The sequence below is a fragment of the Euphorbia lathyris genome, chromosome 10 (genome assembly GCF_963576675.1).
Source record: "Euphorbia lathyris chromosome 10, ddEupLath1.1, whole genome shotgun sequence".
Classification (NCBI taxonomy): Eukaryota; Viridiplantae; Streptophyta; class Magnoliopsida; order Malpighiales; family Euphorbiaceae; genus Euphorbia; species Euphorbia lathyris.
In genome coordinates, this window is record NC_088919.1 from 33,505,901 (window position 1) to 33,523,774 (window position 17,874).

The 17,874-nt window shown below is 36.4% G+C and overlaps 1 protein-coding gene across 1 annotated transcript; it reads right to left on the minus strand.

Moving 5' to 3' along the window:
* Nucleotides 1-5,803: 5,803 nt before the first annotated feature.
* LOC136209697 (DNA polymerase delta small subunit) lies at nt 5,804-13,612 on the minus strand. The gene is made up of 15 exons (XM_066001260.1): nt 13,457-13,612; nt 13,163-13,292; nt 11,080-11,186; nt 10,841-10,967; nt 10,131-10,238; nt 8,798-8,913; nt 8,627-8,710; nt 8,125-8,193; nt 7,945-8,016; nt 7,783-7,874; nt 7,566-7,693; nt 7,325-7,426; nt 7,104-7,171; nt 6,391-6,459; nt 5,804-6,191 (listed from the first exon to the last, which is right to left on the minus strand). The coding sequence occupies exons 1-14, from the start codon at nt 13,511-13,513 to the stop codon at nt 6,400-6,402; spliced, it is 1,320 nt and encodes a 439-aa protein (XP_065857332.1). The 5' UTR covers nt 13,514-13,612; the 3' UTR covers nt 5,804-6,191; nt 6,391-6,399.
* Nucleotides 13,613-17,874: the final 4,262 nt, after the last annotated feature.

Here is a 17,874-nt window from a genome sequence, read left to right on the forward strand (position 1 = left end):
TCTTTCTCTCCCCACCCAATCTCTCTCTTCATTTCCAAAGAGACTAGGGCTTTAAGATTCAATAATGTTACCTACGCCTACTGGGCTTCAAAAGTTCCAAACCTTTCGCAACAATATCTAGGATGAGCAAAATAACCAGTAAACCAAATGGATAACCAAACCAAAACCTTGGTTCAATTATTTTTACTCTTTGATTCGATTTGGTTTTAATTTAGGTATAATCGATTATTAGTTTGGTTATTCTATAAAAAATATCGGTTTAACCGAAACTGAATCGAAATTTATATATAAATATAAAAAAACCATAATCTTATTTTATATTATTTTATATTCTGTAAACACATGTGTATTTAATTTTGAATATGTCAAATGATGGTATTCGATATGGTTACTTTGTTTTTTACAAAGTACCGTTACTTGGTGTGGTTTTCACCATTGGATACTTTGTTTTTTACAAAGTACCGTTACTTGGTGTGCTTTTCACCATTGGATCCAATGGTGAAAACCACACCAAGTAACGGTACTTTGTAAAAAACAAAGTAACCATAGCGGGCACCGTTAAATGAATGTTAACTTCAACTAAATTCAAATTTATAAAAATTACAATGTTTTCTCGTAAAGAAATATATTTTCTTATACGAAAATCTATAATTTTAAATATTTAAATTAGAAATTTACATATTTCAGTAATTCAGTTAGTAATCAAACCAAACAAAAAAAATCAGTTCATTAATATTCGATTACCAATTTTATTTCAATTTCGTTCCTAATGTTAGTTTTTGTTCTTAGTGTTTTAGCATTTTCCCACTTTTGGGTATTTTGGTCTTTTCTGCATTTTCTGAATAAGGCTATAAATAATCTGTGTATTGGTACTTTGAAGATATACAAAAATTGAGCAAATTGTTTGTGGCTATTTTTTCTCCAAAGATCTGTGTTCATTGTATTGTTCATTCTATTTCTTTTCTACTGTTTCTATCATTTCACATGGTATCACAGCTTAAGGAATCGATCTGATTTCTGATTATTGTCAATTACCGCTTTTCATCCGCAACTGCGTCTTCTCTCGATCGATCCAGTATTTCTTCTCCTATTGTCTCGATCCAAGTTCATCATGGATAATGATGATTTTCGCTCATTATCTCCCAGGCGAGATCGATCTAGGTCAGATTCAACCCCTACCTCAAAACTTTTCCGATTGAATACAAATGATACACCTGGAGCTGTTCTGGTAAGTTCATCTTTAACTGGTGAGAATTATTTTGCTTAGAGTCACGCAATGCTTCTTGCGTTACGCGCAAAGAAGAAAATCGCGTTTGTACAACAAACCGATATTGAACCAAATGTAGATTCAGAGGAATATGAAGCTTGGGATCAGGCTGACAGTATGGTGAGATCATGGATTCTCAATTCTATGAGTAAAGAGCTTGCAGAATCATTCTTCTATCCATCTACTTCTCGATCTCTCTAGAGTGAGCTTGAGAATCGATTTGGCACTTCTAATGGACCACAGTTATACAAGCTTGCTAAAGATCTCTCTACCTTTTGCCAAGGTAATCTACCAGTCTCAAGCTATTTTACACAATTATCTCGTCTCTGGAATGAATTTGATCATCTCAGACCACCACCATTGTGTAAATGTGGAGCACATTCTAAAATGATGGCTCAACAAGAGGGCGATAGGTTATTACAGTTCCTTCTTGGATTGAATGATGGATATGATAACGTGAAGAATCAAATTCTTCTTCTCGAGCCTCTTCTAGATCTTAACAAGGCATATTCAATGATTATGCAAGTTGAAAAACAGAGAGAAGTCAGTTCATCTCAACATGTTGAAATTGCTAATTTCAGTAAGCAGTCCAATTCACAAACTAGTCGAAGATCTTTTCCTTCTACTGGATCTAGCACAGCCAGTTCGACTCCTGCATCTAGCACAACCAGTTCGACTCCTGCATCTAGCACAGGATCAAATTTTAACTCTCAGAAGAAAGATTTTGTGCGAAAAGAAGACAGATATTGTGATCATTGTGATCGAACAGGACATACAAGAGAGACTTGTTTTCGACTTACTGGTTATCCAAATTGGTACAATGCAAATTTCAAGAAGGATGGGAAGAAGAAGGGGAAACCTGATCAAGCTCATTGTGCTGCATCTATGGAGCCATCTACAGATATCTCTAGAGGAGATGTTTCACCTCAATTTGCTTCATATATTGATTCTACAATCCTGAAAGCGCTAAAAACTCAACAAAATTCCTCTATGCAAGATGTTTTTACACCATTTGCAGGTGTAGTTGGTATTTTTCCTAACTCAACTATTAACATAGACTACATCACATATGAGTGGATGTTTGCATTTGTTTTCCTCTGTGTCCAAGCTAGCTAATCCTAAGTCTGTGCATCTTCCTAATGGGCATAGTGTTATGGTTGATATAGTTGGTATAATCTCTTTTACACAGACTTTTAAGCTACACAATGTCTTTTACATTCCTGCTTTTAAGTACAATCTGATGTCTGTGGGCCAGCTATAGACTCAGGCTAAGGTGACAGTCCAATTTCATATTGATCATTGTGTCTTGCAATCCTCTTCTACTGGCTCCAATCTAGCTATAGGCTCATTTTCAAATGGACTGTGTCACATATCTGCAGAGTCATTCTCTAAACTGACTCTACAAAACTATGTTTCCCCCTCTTCTCAATGTAATGTTGTTTCTCAACCGCCAATTCTACCACAAGACCTATGGCACCAGAGGTTAGGACATCCATCCCCTGCTCTTTTGCCTCATATTCAAGAGATTCCTTTTTACCCTGAGTCTCATTCATGTCCTGTGTGTCCCCTAGCAAAGTAGAAAAGGATGTCATTTCCCACTAGCCATATCTCTACCCAAACGAAACTAGATATGTTACATATGGATTTATGGGGCCCTTATCTTAAAACCTCATTGACTGGTGCAAATTATTTCCTTACCATAGTCGATGATCATACTAGGTTCACTTGGTTGATTCTCCTTCAAAATAAAGCACAGGTGTCATTTGTTATTGAAAAGTTCTTAAACATGGTTTATACTCAGTTCTCTAATTCAGTCAAGGTTATTAGGACTGATAATGGTAAAGAATTTTTCAATAACAATTGTTATCAACTCCTTACCAAACTTGGCATCCTTCACCACCATAGTTGTGTTTATACTCCACAACAGAATGGTGTTGTGGAGAGAAAACATCAACATATCCTAGCTGTTGCCAGAGCTCTGCTCTTTCAAGCTTCAGTGCCCACTCTGTTTTTGGGGAGAAGCAGTTACTATGGCTGCTCATTTAATCAACTTTCTTCCTAGTAAACTTCTAAAATGGTCCACTCCTTATTCTCAATTCTATTCTACATCACCACCTTATCATATTCTGAAGGTTTTTGGATGTCAATGTTTCCATACTATCACTCATCACAAATAAAAATTAGAGCCCAGGGCTAGTGAAGGGGTTTTTCTAGGGTATCCAGTGAATCAAAAGGGATATAAAATATGGGATCTTACTCAAGAAAAACTCATAGTGTCTAGGGATGTCATGTTTTATGAACAAATATTCTCCTATTCTATTCTCAAAACCTCTTCTGAAGTTCCTCTTCCTTGTCCCATTGATGATCCCATCTTACTTGATTATATATCTGTTCCACCACCACTACCACAACAATCTCCAATTCCCTCACAGTATATCCCTACTGATGATTCAATTCTTTCTTCTCCTAATCCTGCCATTACAGAACCTACTTCTCCTATATCTGATCGTCAAAGACCGCTAAGGCAACACAGGAAGCCAGTTTGGCTAAATGATTTCGTTTCTAATGTTAATCTTCAGTCCTCCTCTTATCCACATTTCTCACCTCTTCCTTCCTATAATGTACCTCACATGGCTTTTTTGATCAATTTATATCAACTTAAAGAACCCAAAAATTATGATGAGGCTAAAACTAATCCCCTATGGGTTGAAGCTATGCATAAAGAATTATCAGCTCTTGAAGATAATGGTGCTTGGGTCCTAACTACTCTTCCTCCTTCAAAAAAGGCCATTGCTAGCAGATGGATTTTTAAAATTAAGTATAAGCCTAATGGAGAAGTAGAGAGGTTCAAAGCACGGCTTGTGGCCAAGGGCTATAGCCAATTGTATGGAGAAGATTATTTTGATTCTTTTAGCCCTGTAGCAAAAATAGTGACGGTAAGACTTGTGCTTGCTATAGTTACCAGTAAACAATGGCCAATTCATCAATTGGATGTGAACAACGCTTATCTACATGGGTTCATCGAAGAAGATCTTTATATGCAGCCTCCACAAGGTTATAATAAAGCAGTGTCTGGGCAAGTGTGTAAGCTTGTCAAGTCACTTTATGGGCTGAAACAAGCTGGGAGGCAGTGGAATAAAGAGTTAACCAGCATTCTACTCACTTTTGGTTTTCACAGATCCACACATGATCATTGTCTTTTCTTACACATCACAGATTCTTCATTCACCATTCTTGTGGTATATGTGGATGATATTCTGCTCACAGGAACTAGTTTGCAGCTTATCAATGATATCAAGGCTTTTCTCCATAACAAGTTCACCATTAAGGATCTAAGCAATGTAAAATACTTCTTGGGTATCGAATTGGCAAGGGATCATGCTGGTCTTACTTTAAGCCAGACCAAGTATTCAAAGGATATTCTTCTTGATGCCGGAGTTATGGAAATGCAGCCTGCTTCTAGTCCTTTATCACATAGCATTATCCTCACTGATTCAGGCACTCCTTTGCCTGATCTTTCCAAATATAGAAGGCTGGTTGGTAGACTGCTGTACTTGAATTTTACAAGGCCAGATCTTACATTCGCCACTCAACAGCTATCTCAATATATGCAAGCACCTTGTAATCATCATCTACAGGCAGCAATTCATGTTCTGAGATATCTGAAAGGAACTCTGCATCTTGGACTTTTCTATTCAGCTAACTCTGTTTTCACCCTGACAGCATATTGTGGTGCTGACTGGGGTACTTGTAGAAAATCTCGGAGGTCTGTCACGGGGTTTTGTGTGTTTTTGGGTAAGTCTTTGATTTCTTGGGAGGCCAAGAAACAGCATACAGTTAGCAAGTCCTCAGCAGAAGCTGAATATAGAAGTATGTCAACCACAGCATGCGAATTGAAATGGCTCTCATATTTGTTGACTGACTTCAGAATTGACATTACTTATCCGGTGAAGCTATTTTGTGATAACACATCAGCTATTCGGATAGCTAAAGACCCTATTGATCATGACAGAACCAAACATTTTGACATCGATGTACATGTCATCCAAGAACATGTAGATAATGGATTCCTTTGCACTATTTATGTTTCTTCAGAATGTCAACTAGCAGATCTATTCACAAAATCTCTATCTGCTTCACAAATGTTTGATGCTTTGGTTCAAATGGGATTAGTTCAATTGCCTAGTGTTTAGGCTTAAGGGGGGAGTGTTAGTTTTTGTTCTTAGTGTTTTAGCATTTTCCCACTTTGGGGTATTTTGGTCTTTTCTGCATTTTCTGAATAAGGCTATAACCTAAAATATAACTTATTTCAGCTCGGTTAACTGATACTAACCGAACCGATGCTCACCCTGTCAATATCCACTGCCAATAAAGGATTATATGCTAATGCCTACTAAAAAACAAGCTCAAGCGTTGCCTCTACTTATATTCTAACTTTTTTCTAAATCTTCAACTATATGCCAAATTTGTCTCATAGGTTGTATGCTTTTTAATTGTTGATTAAAACCTTAATCTGCTAATTTAACACTTCGAATCAACCATCAAAATGCTAACATTGAATACATACAGTTAAATTATGCACATCAAACTCAGTTAAGAACATTACATCATTTGATTTGCTTATGAAATGACTTCTGAGTTCTGACACTAAAATGGAAAAAAAAAGTTAGGATGAGAATCATTAATGGATTCTTGGTGTTATTCTTTTAAGTTAAAAAGTTGAAATCAAATTCTACATTATCTATGCAAATCATTAAGATTAAAATACAACATTAAATCCTCTATGGACCTTTCGCAGTGTTTCATAAGATACTTCATTTAGTACCCCTATATTGGCAGGTCAGCATATCTTATCAAAATTATGTCCATATAACAATGTGAGCTAGAAAAGACCCAGACAGGGCAGGCAGGTTCCACCATGTACCTACAAAATTCCAGCATACAATCACTGTAGCGACGGCAAAGATCCAATACGATCAAAATCAATATTTTAATTGGGGTACTCAATTTATGTTGCCTTTGTCAAAGTGTACAGCATTCTTTTTTCTGAATCAGCAGTCATTGTTCAGATAAATCGGCCAATACCAATCTAATTAATGGCAAATGTAGTATAAATATTGTACCATATCGCATTATGAGTCGATCTCAGTTCCAAAACTGAGAGTATGGCATTCAAGATTTCTCATGTTAAGCTGCAAATTAAGATGAAAATAAAATTACCTCTTAATTCGTGAATAAGATCAAAATAATAATTAACAGAAAAGAAGTCCTATTCTCAGTCCCACTTGAAAACGTATATTCCACCAGCTTTATTACTTTGGTTTTACTAATAGGGAATTGAATCTAAGTTAGGTGTTGTTACGTAGTAAGACAAGGGCATAACCTAAAGCAAAAATGGCTGACATTGATGTTTTATCTAAAGGGATTAGTTGCATAATTTTCAAAAAGCAGAATACAAGAAAAGCAACAACAACTATATATTCCTAATTTCACTCCCCATGGCTTATGCATTTGCTTTTATAAGAAACCAAAACAACATCACACTGACAGTGAAAGATTATTTTCTCTAAAACATACTTAAGTACCTTCTCCCCTTTAACATGCAATTTTCTTTTGTTTCTTTTTATTTACATATCATTATCATATCATACAGGGACAATCACATTGTTGATTTGTTGAAGTAAGATATAAACTGATGTATCACCCCCTATTCTTCCCAACACAATTATGCAAGACATGCATAGCAGAAGCAAGCAATAAACGTTATATCTATTTTGATTTCAGGGTCAGTTTATCCCGTGAATATATTTCAGCATCACCAGGTATAGAATTTTACCACGACTGCCACTCCAGTTTCTGCGAATTTTGGAATGGAAATGAGTCTCACCAGTTGGCCTTCTGAACCTGCACTTTCAGATGAACATTAGTCTATCTTTTATTTGAGAGAAACAAACAGCTGCTTGTTACCCTTTAACTAGTAAAGAATTTGTATTTAAAAACCAAAACTAGTATGGAAATAGTTCATTTAATATTTGTCAGTTAACAAGAAGCCCATACCATTTAACAGGCGAGTTCCATATTTATCCTGATTACCAACAAAATATACATGAGGACAGCTCTCAATGAGGAAAGGATCTTTATCAGTGAAAGGATAACACCCTGAAACACATTAGTGGTGAACTATTGAAGATCCGCTCATGTAGTATGTAAAATTTAATTAAAAGAGATCCTGATTTACAAAGTGTATATATATGTATATGTATATGTGTGTGTGTGTAGCTGACCATATATGACCCACCAAGTGTATTGGGTGCTGTTGGTGCCAGATGCCTCCACTTTAATGTCCTTTCCATAAACTCAAGCCTATCATTTGCCTCTGAATACTTGTCCAGATCATCAATATTCTGACCTGACGTTCCAAGAAATCTGCAACAAAATTGCTCTACAGGTTGATGTTTTACGGATCTCAAAAACTCATAAAAAATGCATCAATAAATGGAATGCTGCAATTTTACCTGATGTTATCAAGCTCAAAACAATGAGGATTAGTACAGGACCTAAAAGTGTTATACACAGCTGATCCAGCAAAAAGGCATCTGTGCAGAGGCTGCAAGAGAGGGGAATTTAACAAAAGGTAAAAAGAAAATCTGATAGTATATTTGCTATTGTAAAGTAACCTGCTGAGGTAAGGCAAAATTTGCTGGGTCATTGGCTCCAGGCATTATACCCAAAGACACGCCTGCAGCAATCTAAACAAAAACAGTGAGCAGCTGACCAAGATAAGGTCAGTCAGATGAGAAAAGAAAAATCAGAACAAAAGGCCAATTTTAATTCATTGAGTAAATAAAGAATGCAACCTGAGACAAAAATATATCTAGCTCTTTGAGAGGCTCAGATAGTCTTGATTGATCTTTTGAAGCCATATTCTGCAAAAGTAATCATCAAGGGATAAATTGTTGACATGTCTAGGTGATAGAGGATGGGATCCAAAAAAAATAATGCAGAAAGAATTAGAACAACTCCGGTTTTTGAAACCTAGCCGAGCAAGCTAGACACCCCAAGAGAATTTGATCTAAATCATCCTTCCAGCATCTTAGTTTAGTTCACTAATAAATAATAAGAGAAACTACAAAGGCTGCAATGGTAATTCAGAATCCACAAAGGAATTGATAGTTCTCCCTAGCACTACACAGAACACCCAATTTACATTGAAAAATGAAATGATAAACAATAAGTACACATTTTCTAACCAAAAGAATTTGAGATCCCAATAACATAGGATATCATAAAATGGCATGGAAATAAGATCATCTAGAGTTAACATTGGCTAAAATGAGAAAGGAAACAAAGAATTGCCACCTGTCCATTTAGAGGTCCACGAGGAATTTCAACTGAATTCCCTGCAATCACAACATGAACAATCTCTGCAGCAATGCCTTGCTCCTGCTCAGAGTAGAATCAAATAAGCTGGGAAAATACAAGCGATAAGATGGACTGTAGCATAAGTTGGATGTAAAAAGCAGCACAAACCTTTTCATCACCTAGATGTCCTGTTATATGATCCACAAGAAGCTGAAACTGGAGGGGGTTAGAAGCTTTGCTCCCAACGCTCAGTCCAGAAACAAAAACAACATATTTATCCTCTCCTGTGCACAGTTGCAGTTTAATACTTCAAGGCAATGTGTATAAAACGTAGAAATACAACATGAAAAAAGAAAAAACTATATTAGAATTTGAGATGCGATTCCAGATGTTAATGAGTAAGTTTAAATGTCTAGTGTAAGAATGGTAATTGACCTTCCAAGTAAATATCTATCAAGTGCTCCCTCCAAAAAGAAATATGTCGTTTAAGGTTTTTTACCATGACCAATAAAATAGTAATGAGACTCTTAAAATGACTAATACTTAATACTTCTCTCCCAAAACTCTACTTTCTATGCAAAAAATTCTTCTTAAATAGTATGGCTTAATTAGAATTATTTGCATTAATACCCAACCTCTCTCTTACCATAAATAAGAGCAAATTTGAGTTAAAATTGTTAAAATTGAATTGGTAATACAAAACATCATATAAAAAAGAACAACTTAATAATCCTAAAAAGACATAAAAAGACCGGAGTATGAATTTCAAACAAAAAACTGAAAATTTCAATATATTAACTTGACATAATGACCTCCCAAGGCATACAGATCTAGATCCAAATATGTTTCTTATCACATGGTTCAAGCCAATCTAGTGTAAGCTTCAGAGAATTTTCATAATACTTCTTTTTTCTATAAATATAACATCCGGTTTGCACAGTGGTTTAATTCCAAAAGCAGCACAGATAGACTAGATTCTTGCAAAAATGCACATACGCAACCACGAGTTTTCACAGTACAGGAACAAATGACATATACGGGGCGTTTAGTATTCTATTGGTATAGGGATAAGAATAAAGGTTGGGATAGGGACAATGATAAATGATTGGGATAAGGATAAAAATATAATAGTCGAGAATTATTATTCAATGTTTGGTACATGGGATAAGGATAGGGATAAAATAATACATTTTACTATTTTAACCTTATTTAAACTACATAACATTAATTTGAGGGATAAGATGGACTTTTCCATCCTATTAAAATCGCAGGAGCTTATCCCACCTCCTTATACCACCCCCCTCCTGGGTATAGGATTTGAGGGATAAGAGGCTTATCCCTCCTCTGTCTCACTCTTCTATCTCCCAGACAAACACGAGATAACTTATCTCGTGTTTTTTATCCCTATCCCATCTCCTATATCCCTTCTAACAAACAGCCCGATAGTTTACATCAACATGGAAATATGATGAGCAAAGAATGCTAAATAAAAATGCCATACTTGACTCAATTGGGCGCTCTATCTGTGGTGGCAAACCCGCTTCAAGAACGTCTAGAACCAAGAAGTCGCCAGCACCAGTTTCCTTTCCATGCAAAGCAACAATATTGCCTGCCAAGTGAAAAGTGTTAAGGTAACACATGCTTCGAGCAGAAAATATAAAGATGATTTGATTTAAAAAGATGTATTCCATCTTAAAGATAACAAAAAGCATGTGAACTATTTTCTGCCTAACTCCAATCCGTAGATATATAATTAAATGCTACAAAAAAATGGATGAGTGGGAAAGAATAATGCTGTCATTTTATGAATCCACGTATAGAGGCATGACTGCATAATGCCTTTAGTATAAACAAAATGATCGTCTCAGAAAAGATGATACAATGAGAAAATCTTCGAATAACAACAAATATTTAATTAAAAAAAACCTACTCTTCAAGACAGAGGAAGTTGGAACGGATGCTGATAAAACTCAAACAAATTGGTTAATTACTACAAGACTTTTGTCTAATTCGCTACAATATGCAAGATCTAGACTTTATAACTTTATCAAAGTTGGTCACCATCGCCAAAGAACTCTCCTAAGACCCAAACAATGTGAAACACAATAGTCAACCAGACTTGAGTCATTTCTAACAATAGCAGTTACTGTCTGTTATTAACCCTATATGTAATCCTTCCTAGAAAAGTTTATTACTTTTTGTAGAAGTTACCTGTGACATATACTGAAGGTGAAAGCTTTTTTCCCCCCAGCTTAACTCTTCCACTTTCATCTTCTAAAACCAAATGATCATCTGGGTGCATAAAATTATGAGGCTTGACCAGCGGCACTGCAGATCTCTTTACAAGTAACAAAAATTGAAACACCCTTACAATCTAGAATTCTTCCAATTTCTGATCAAGGAAACAAGAGTCATGACATAAAACTAGTTATCATTTGCGACAAAAGTACCTCCTTAGAGTACTCATCAAGAATGCAGGGTTTCAGTTTCATGTGCTTATACAGTGTTCCGACAATGATGCATTCCTTCCCTTCTTCCAGTCCCAGAACTGTACAAACTACAACATGAAAATAGGCTGGTACATTATCTCAAAATTACAGCATAAAATGTCAACTCGCTAATTACCACCTAGTCCAGTTCTACATCTTCTATTGATAAATTGCCATGAAAAAAAAATCTACACTTGTCAGCACAATAAAAATAATACATCAAACAATTTTGAAAAAGAAAAAGAAAAAAGAGACAACCAAATTGTTGTCTGAACTCCCAACATGACGCCCCCAAAAACGAAATAACCATGGAAAAGTGTAACAAATCTCTAACTTGCTTGACAGCTTAAGACTTGATTATTGCAGAGGAAAAAAGAATCAGCTGAACGAGCAACACCCTAGCAATTTACAAAGTTTATGTATACTAATATAGAAACTACAAAATTCAAACTATCAGCTAACCTGTGCAAACTCAAATGCTAACCTTCACAACAGAGCCATACCTAATAATGTAAAATACCAACAAGTTATTGGTTAGAGCTGTTAGGAGCTCCTTTTGAGTAGCAAAGCATCACGTCATGTTCGAGTCTTTGTTAGGCAAAAACAGTTGTTGAGAGAACTTTATACCCCTTTGATGAGGGGGGTTTTCGACTCAAATCCAAAAATTGGATGCTAAACTACCATATATATATGCGTGTGTTCAGTCTGGAGCCAGATTGACAACATAAAAACATTGTTCAAATTCGAACTTCATATGACGAGCTCAAGTGGATCTCGGATCTGTGAACGGGTCTAATCTTAGCGCATTGTTTTATTGCAAACAGGCAGCTGCAGATAATGGAATAAAGGCCGAGTATGGACTCGACAAAAGAATAGAAGCTTTGATCAACATTAGGAGACTAAACAAACTGGACATGAAGTTGAATGATGCTCTTCCAGATATCAAAGTTGATCCAGAAACATACACAGTTATAGCAGGTGGTGAGGTTTTGACTTGTGCTGCTGCCACCACTGTTCCTCTTTCAACCAATTATTTCCTCTTTTAGGCATTAATACAAACACCATTAACCATACTAGAATAAAAATGAAATTTCCAGATTTTCTGATGGTGAAAATCCATTTTATTTATACGAATTCATGCTTTTGTACAATTTAGAATTTAATGAACTTTACAATTTAAACATGTTATAAAGACATTAGACTTTGATTTATATACCATAAAATACGTATTTGTACTTCGATTCCGTCTGAGTTTGCAAAACAAGGAAGACATTGTTGGTCCATTGAGGGACTCTCTGCTGCTTAAATTTAGTAATTTGTTTTAAGAGAACAACTTGGTTGTGCTCTGTGTTGAGATAATGAATTTAGGAGAGTATCTGTTGAGGCACAAGACCTTTATATAAGCTGCAGCAATCCTAATTTTTATAAGATACTGAGTGCATATTTTGGCATTCTTTTGTACTGGACTTTGAAATCCTTAGTCACTTAATCCTTTTTTCGGCAGTAATATTTAGGGTAAACGTTGTTGTTGTGTGACCAAGAGGTCACGGGTTCGAGTCTTAGGAGCGGCCTCTTGCCAAATAAATTGGCAGGGGAAGGCTTGCCCCCAGTACACCCTTGTGGTGGGACCCCTCCCCGGACCCTCGCTCAGCGGGGACGCGTAGTGCGACCGGGCCGCCCTTTTTTTTTTTTTTTACTGTTAGCCTGTAATATTTCTTGATATAATTTTTTTCCATTACAGTATATATGCCAAAACCATAAAACTTATATACTGTGCAAAAACCTTAAAGATACCTAGCCATCAACAGAATGGCAGAACACCAGCTGAAAAGAATTATAATGGAAACCCCTATTACTTTGATAAATAAAAACTCCAAACAAAAGAAACCCTAATATAGAGCTGAGAAAAACATAATTACTCTAAAGCCAAAACCAATCAAATAAGCAGCATACTGAGTCCAACAAAGAAATAACATTTACTTAGTTCAAGAAAAATGAACTAAAGAAATACTTCCTTGTTCAAAAAATAAAGGAAGAGCTGTACCTGGCAATTGGGATTTCCAATTAGGAACTAGAGAATAGAGCAGATTTCTCATCGTGTGAAGACGAGCAAAGTATATCTGACTGTATTGCTGGCCTCTGTATGTTTCATTATGCCTCTCAAACACTTCATCCTATTTTTTTGGTAATTAAATCAGTCGGAAACTCGAAATTGCACACAAAAGTTCATATGAATTTATTTGAAATAATGCAAGACACAACGATATGAACTGAAACATTGACGAAAACTAAATTAGGAAAAATAAGAAGGAGCATAAGAGAATGGGAGATTTATTACCAAGCAACGATAGTTGGATTGTTTTCTCTGGACATTGTGCTCCGCGTCGACTTCCATGGCGGGAAAGCATAAAGAAGAGAGACCAGCGAATTCGAGAATGATAATTTTGCGGGATAAGGCCTAAGGTTTTTTTTGTTAGGGAACTACCAATTTAGAATGTGAATTACTATAGCTAGCCACAAATTCCTACCTCTGGTCTCGGAAATTAACCGAACTATCCTTTCCATACAAATTGAAAAAAGACAAAACTTCTCAAAAACCTTATACACTCTTCGATCAAATCCGGACTAATTTTTAAACCAAATCATGGATGGTGACAGAGGCCGTAAAGGGAAAGCGAAAATAGTAAGATTGTCGGTTTTATTTTATTGATTTACGGTTCAATTTGAGATCTGTGGGATCTTTTTGAAAATCGTCGGAATCACAGTCGGGCGTATGAACATCACGCCCGGCCTGTGGTTCCGGCGTAAGAACATCACGCCCGACCAGTGGTGCGGGCGTGATAGCCACATGCCTGCACTATAGGTCGGGCGTGATGTTCAAACGCCCAAACCATAGGTCGGACGTGATGTTCATACGCCCGATCAGTGGTTAGGACGTAATGTTCATATGCCCGAGGGTGTTTTTTTTAAATTATATTTACATTTAAATTAATTTAGTGTAATTTATAATTTATATGTTACAATTTTAGATTAACTTAGTATAATTTTTTGTAAACGGAGCGGCCTACTAGGGGGAGGGGGGAAATCCATCCAGTCATCTGCTCGTTGTCTAGATATGGACGACGAGGATGATACACCACGGCATACGAGATTGCGTGGTATTGATATATCTGGTCGTAGGCGGAAAGGGGCTGCGACGGAGCAGGTGCGGAGGGGGCCGATTGTGGATCAGCCCGATATTCATGGATCAGAGGGGGCGACGGATTTTGGTGACAGGGAGCCTGATAGCGATTCGGTGGAGGACTATTTGGATGTGGTAGCTCAGGTACTGCGACAGTGTGCAGCTGCACGTGATCGCGAGGGTGAGGATGTCGATGAGCAGCCGACCCTGGTTAGACAGCCGACCCAGCGCACAGGAGGTCGCTTTGCGAGTACAGGTATTTTTTAGTATAATTTTATAACTTTTGTATAATTTTATAACTTTAGTATAATTTAGTATAATTTTATAAATTTAGTATAATTTTAGTATAATTTAATAGTTTTAGTATAATTTTAGTATAACTTTAATATAATTTAATAGTTTTAGTATAATTTTAGTATAACTCTATTATAATTTTAGTATAATTTAATAGTTTTAGTATAATTTTAATATAATTTTATAACTTTAGTATAGTTTAGTATAATTTTATAAATTTAGTATAATTTTAGTATAACTTTAGTATAATTTTATAAATTTAGTATAATTTAATAGTTTTAGTATAATTTTAATATAACTTTAGTATAATTTTATAACTTTAGTATAGTTTAGTATACTTTTATAAATTTAGTATAATTTTAGTATAATTTAGTAGTTTTAGTATAATTTTAGTATAACTTTAGTATAATTTTATAAATTTAGTATAATTTTTTAACTTTTAGGGACCAGCAAACGTCCCAAAGCTAGTGAGGACGAGAGCTGGATTGTTAGTAGACCGGTGGATGGTGGCCCCGTTGATGGTTCCGTGATTCCTAGTTTTCTAAGACATGTTGCCTCACGGATGTTGGGAGGAGAGCTTCGGTCGTTTCTGACATGCTACAACAGATCAACAGCATGCCGGGATTTGTGGGTATGGTTTTCTGGTGCGTCACCCGAGGTATATGCGGATGTTTGACCCTACTACAGACGTGGATATATGAGTATTTTCCGGTGTTCCGGCCGCATAGACTAGCTCACGTGATCCCAGCTGACCATGTCCGTGCACTAAGATGGGAGGTCGGGGTACCAGGCAAGACGACCGCCCGACTAGATACCATACGCGGACAGCTGGACCGTATGACGGCAGCAGGGGTATTTTATAAAATTTTAGAATTAATTTAAGTATTATTTATAGTATATTATTATTTATTATTGAGTATTATTTTTTTTCAGGTGACGTGGTTGCCTTATGATCCTGTCCCCGATGATGATCGGCTTCAAGTGTCATATGCTGGTTGGATACGGTGTAGAGACATCGTCGAGCCGTATATGCCGGATCGAGCGTTGCGACAGATCGGATACACTCAGCCTATCCCAGCTGAGCGTATTAAACCTGATAAAGCAGTACGACCATAAAGGTCTTTATCGTACAGGCTCACGCATTCCTCTGTCACAGTTGAGGATACCTGGCGGAGATTTCCATAAGCTCGGGGCATTGATCGGAGGAGATGCCGGCCAGTTGGATACGATCCCACTGCTTGTGATGCTGCTTACATGGACTGGTATATGCGATATTCGCATCCTCATCTCCTTCATGCACCACAGGATGGACCGGTCCAGTATGCTCGTGCCAACAGAGAATTGTAAGTTTATTATTATTTAATATTATTATTTAGTATCAGTTTATATGTGTTTTTTTTTTCAGTAGGTTAGCTGGTTGTGGCGTGTCACCCAACTAGCGGCTACCCACCGATCTGATGAGGATGCTCCACTCATTAAGAGGGAGATGGATGAGTTTATGGACGCGTAGCGTCGGGCGAACTAAATGCTGTAATTATATGTACTCTTTTATTACATTTTAACACTTTTGATATTATATGTACTCTTTTATATTTATTAATTTTTATTTTAATGTTTATGTATTTATTAAAGGGTAATTCGAGTTAAAATGCTGTAATTTTTATTTCTAAACGGATAATTCGAGTTAACCACAATCATCAATAAATTTTTTTGGATTTATTCATGCGGGCGTGAGGTAATCACGCCTCACCACAGGGTGAGGCGTGAGGCTATCACATCGGTGCGGATGTGATAGCCTCACGCCTCACCCTGTGGTGAGGCGTGATTACCTCACGCCTCACCATGTGGTGAGGCGTGATTACCTCACACCCGCGTGCCGGGAGAGGTATTTTCCCCCATTTCCCACCTCAAAGCCTCAAAGGGTATTTTCATCCTTTCATGGGGCTAGAGGTTGGAAATTGGGGCTGGGTTTAACAACACCCTTTAGAATCCTAAATTCCATGGCTCGTGTAATATATGCAAACTAAAAGTAATTGAATATCCACAATATTTCGAACACCAAGTCATGGAATTTAGAAGTCATGGAATAGTTGATGAAAAACAAATATAAGATCCTAATGGACAAGAATACTAATTAATTATATTATAATAATTAAGAAAATAGAACTAAACAAAAAGATAACATATAAAGTTAATAGGAAAAGTATAATATGGTTAATTTAATCGTGACATTTAGTTTAAATTTGATATATTTTGTAAACGTTAAGCTTAAATTCGTATTATTTTGTAAACGTTAAGCCTATATTGGTGTTGTTTTGTACGTGGGGCCTAAATTGATGCTATATTATAAACGTTAAGCCTAAATTGATATTATGTTGTACACGTTAAGCCTATATTGGTGCTATTTTGAATATTGAGCCTAAATTGGTATTTTCCAAAAAATCTTAGGCCTATTTTGATACCTTATCCTTATATTATATATTATGTATTATTGTCAATAAGTGTCCGAAGTCACAAGTACATGAGCGGGGGATGTAGCTCAAATGGTAGATCGCTCGCTTTGCATGCGGGAGGTACAGGGTTCGATACCCTGCATCTCCATATATATTTTTGTTAACGATTCTAAAGGGGGTTAGGAACTAATGTAACTTGTGAGTTGGGAAATAACACTTAAGATCAGCTTGATTACTCAGCATCGGCTTATACAAATTATATACTGAGTAATTTAAGTAAGCAACAGATACATATATATCAAGAGAAGTGTTAGAGATTACTCAGCAGCCTTATCCTGGTTCGGCCTCACCGCCCACGTCCAGTCCCCAGAATCCTTCCGGGCTTTTTCAATCCACTACTAAGCTCTTTAAAGGTAGAGCACAAACCGTTTACAAAGCAATTGAGTATGCAAGAGTACCGTCCTCTATTCGTCTACTCAATCCTACTAAGCGCTATAACCGAACACTCAGATTTTCTCTACCGTTGAGTACTAAAATCGAGTACTCAGCTTCACTCTCTCAACCTTTACAATTGATACAAGAATTGTTCTTTCTAGACGAAGAACACTTTAGATGAATACAAATTCACTCTAGACTTTTACACATAGATTGGATTTGGGTGTAAGAACTTGCTTTTTCTATTTAGACATCTTCTCTTTTGGATTTTCACTCTTGTGAAGATGTTCTTTTCTGTCTGTGCTTTCTTGTTTTTTGACAAAGGATCCAAGTGATGAACTTGTCCTTTTATAGCAATTTCTGAAGCTCCAATGATTTGTATTCGGACATATC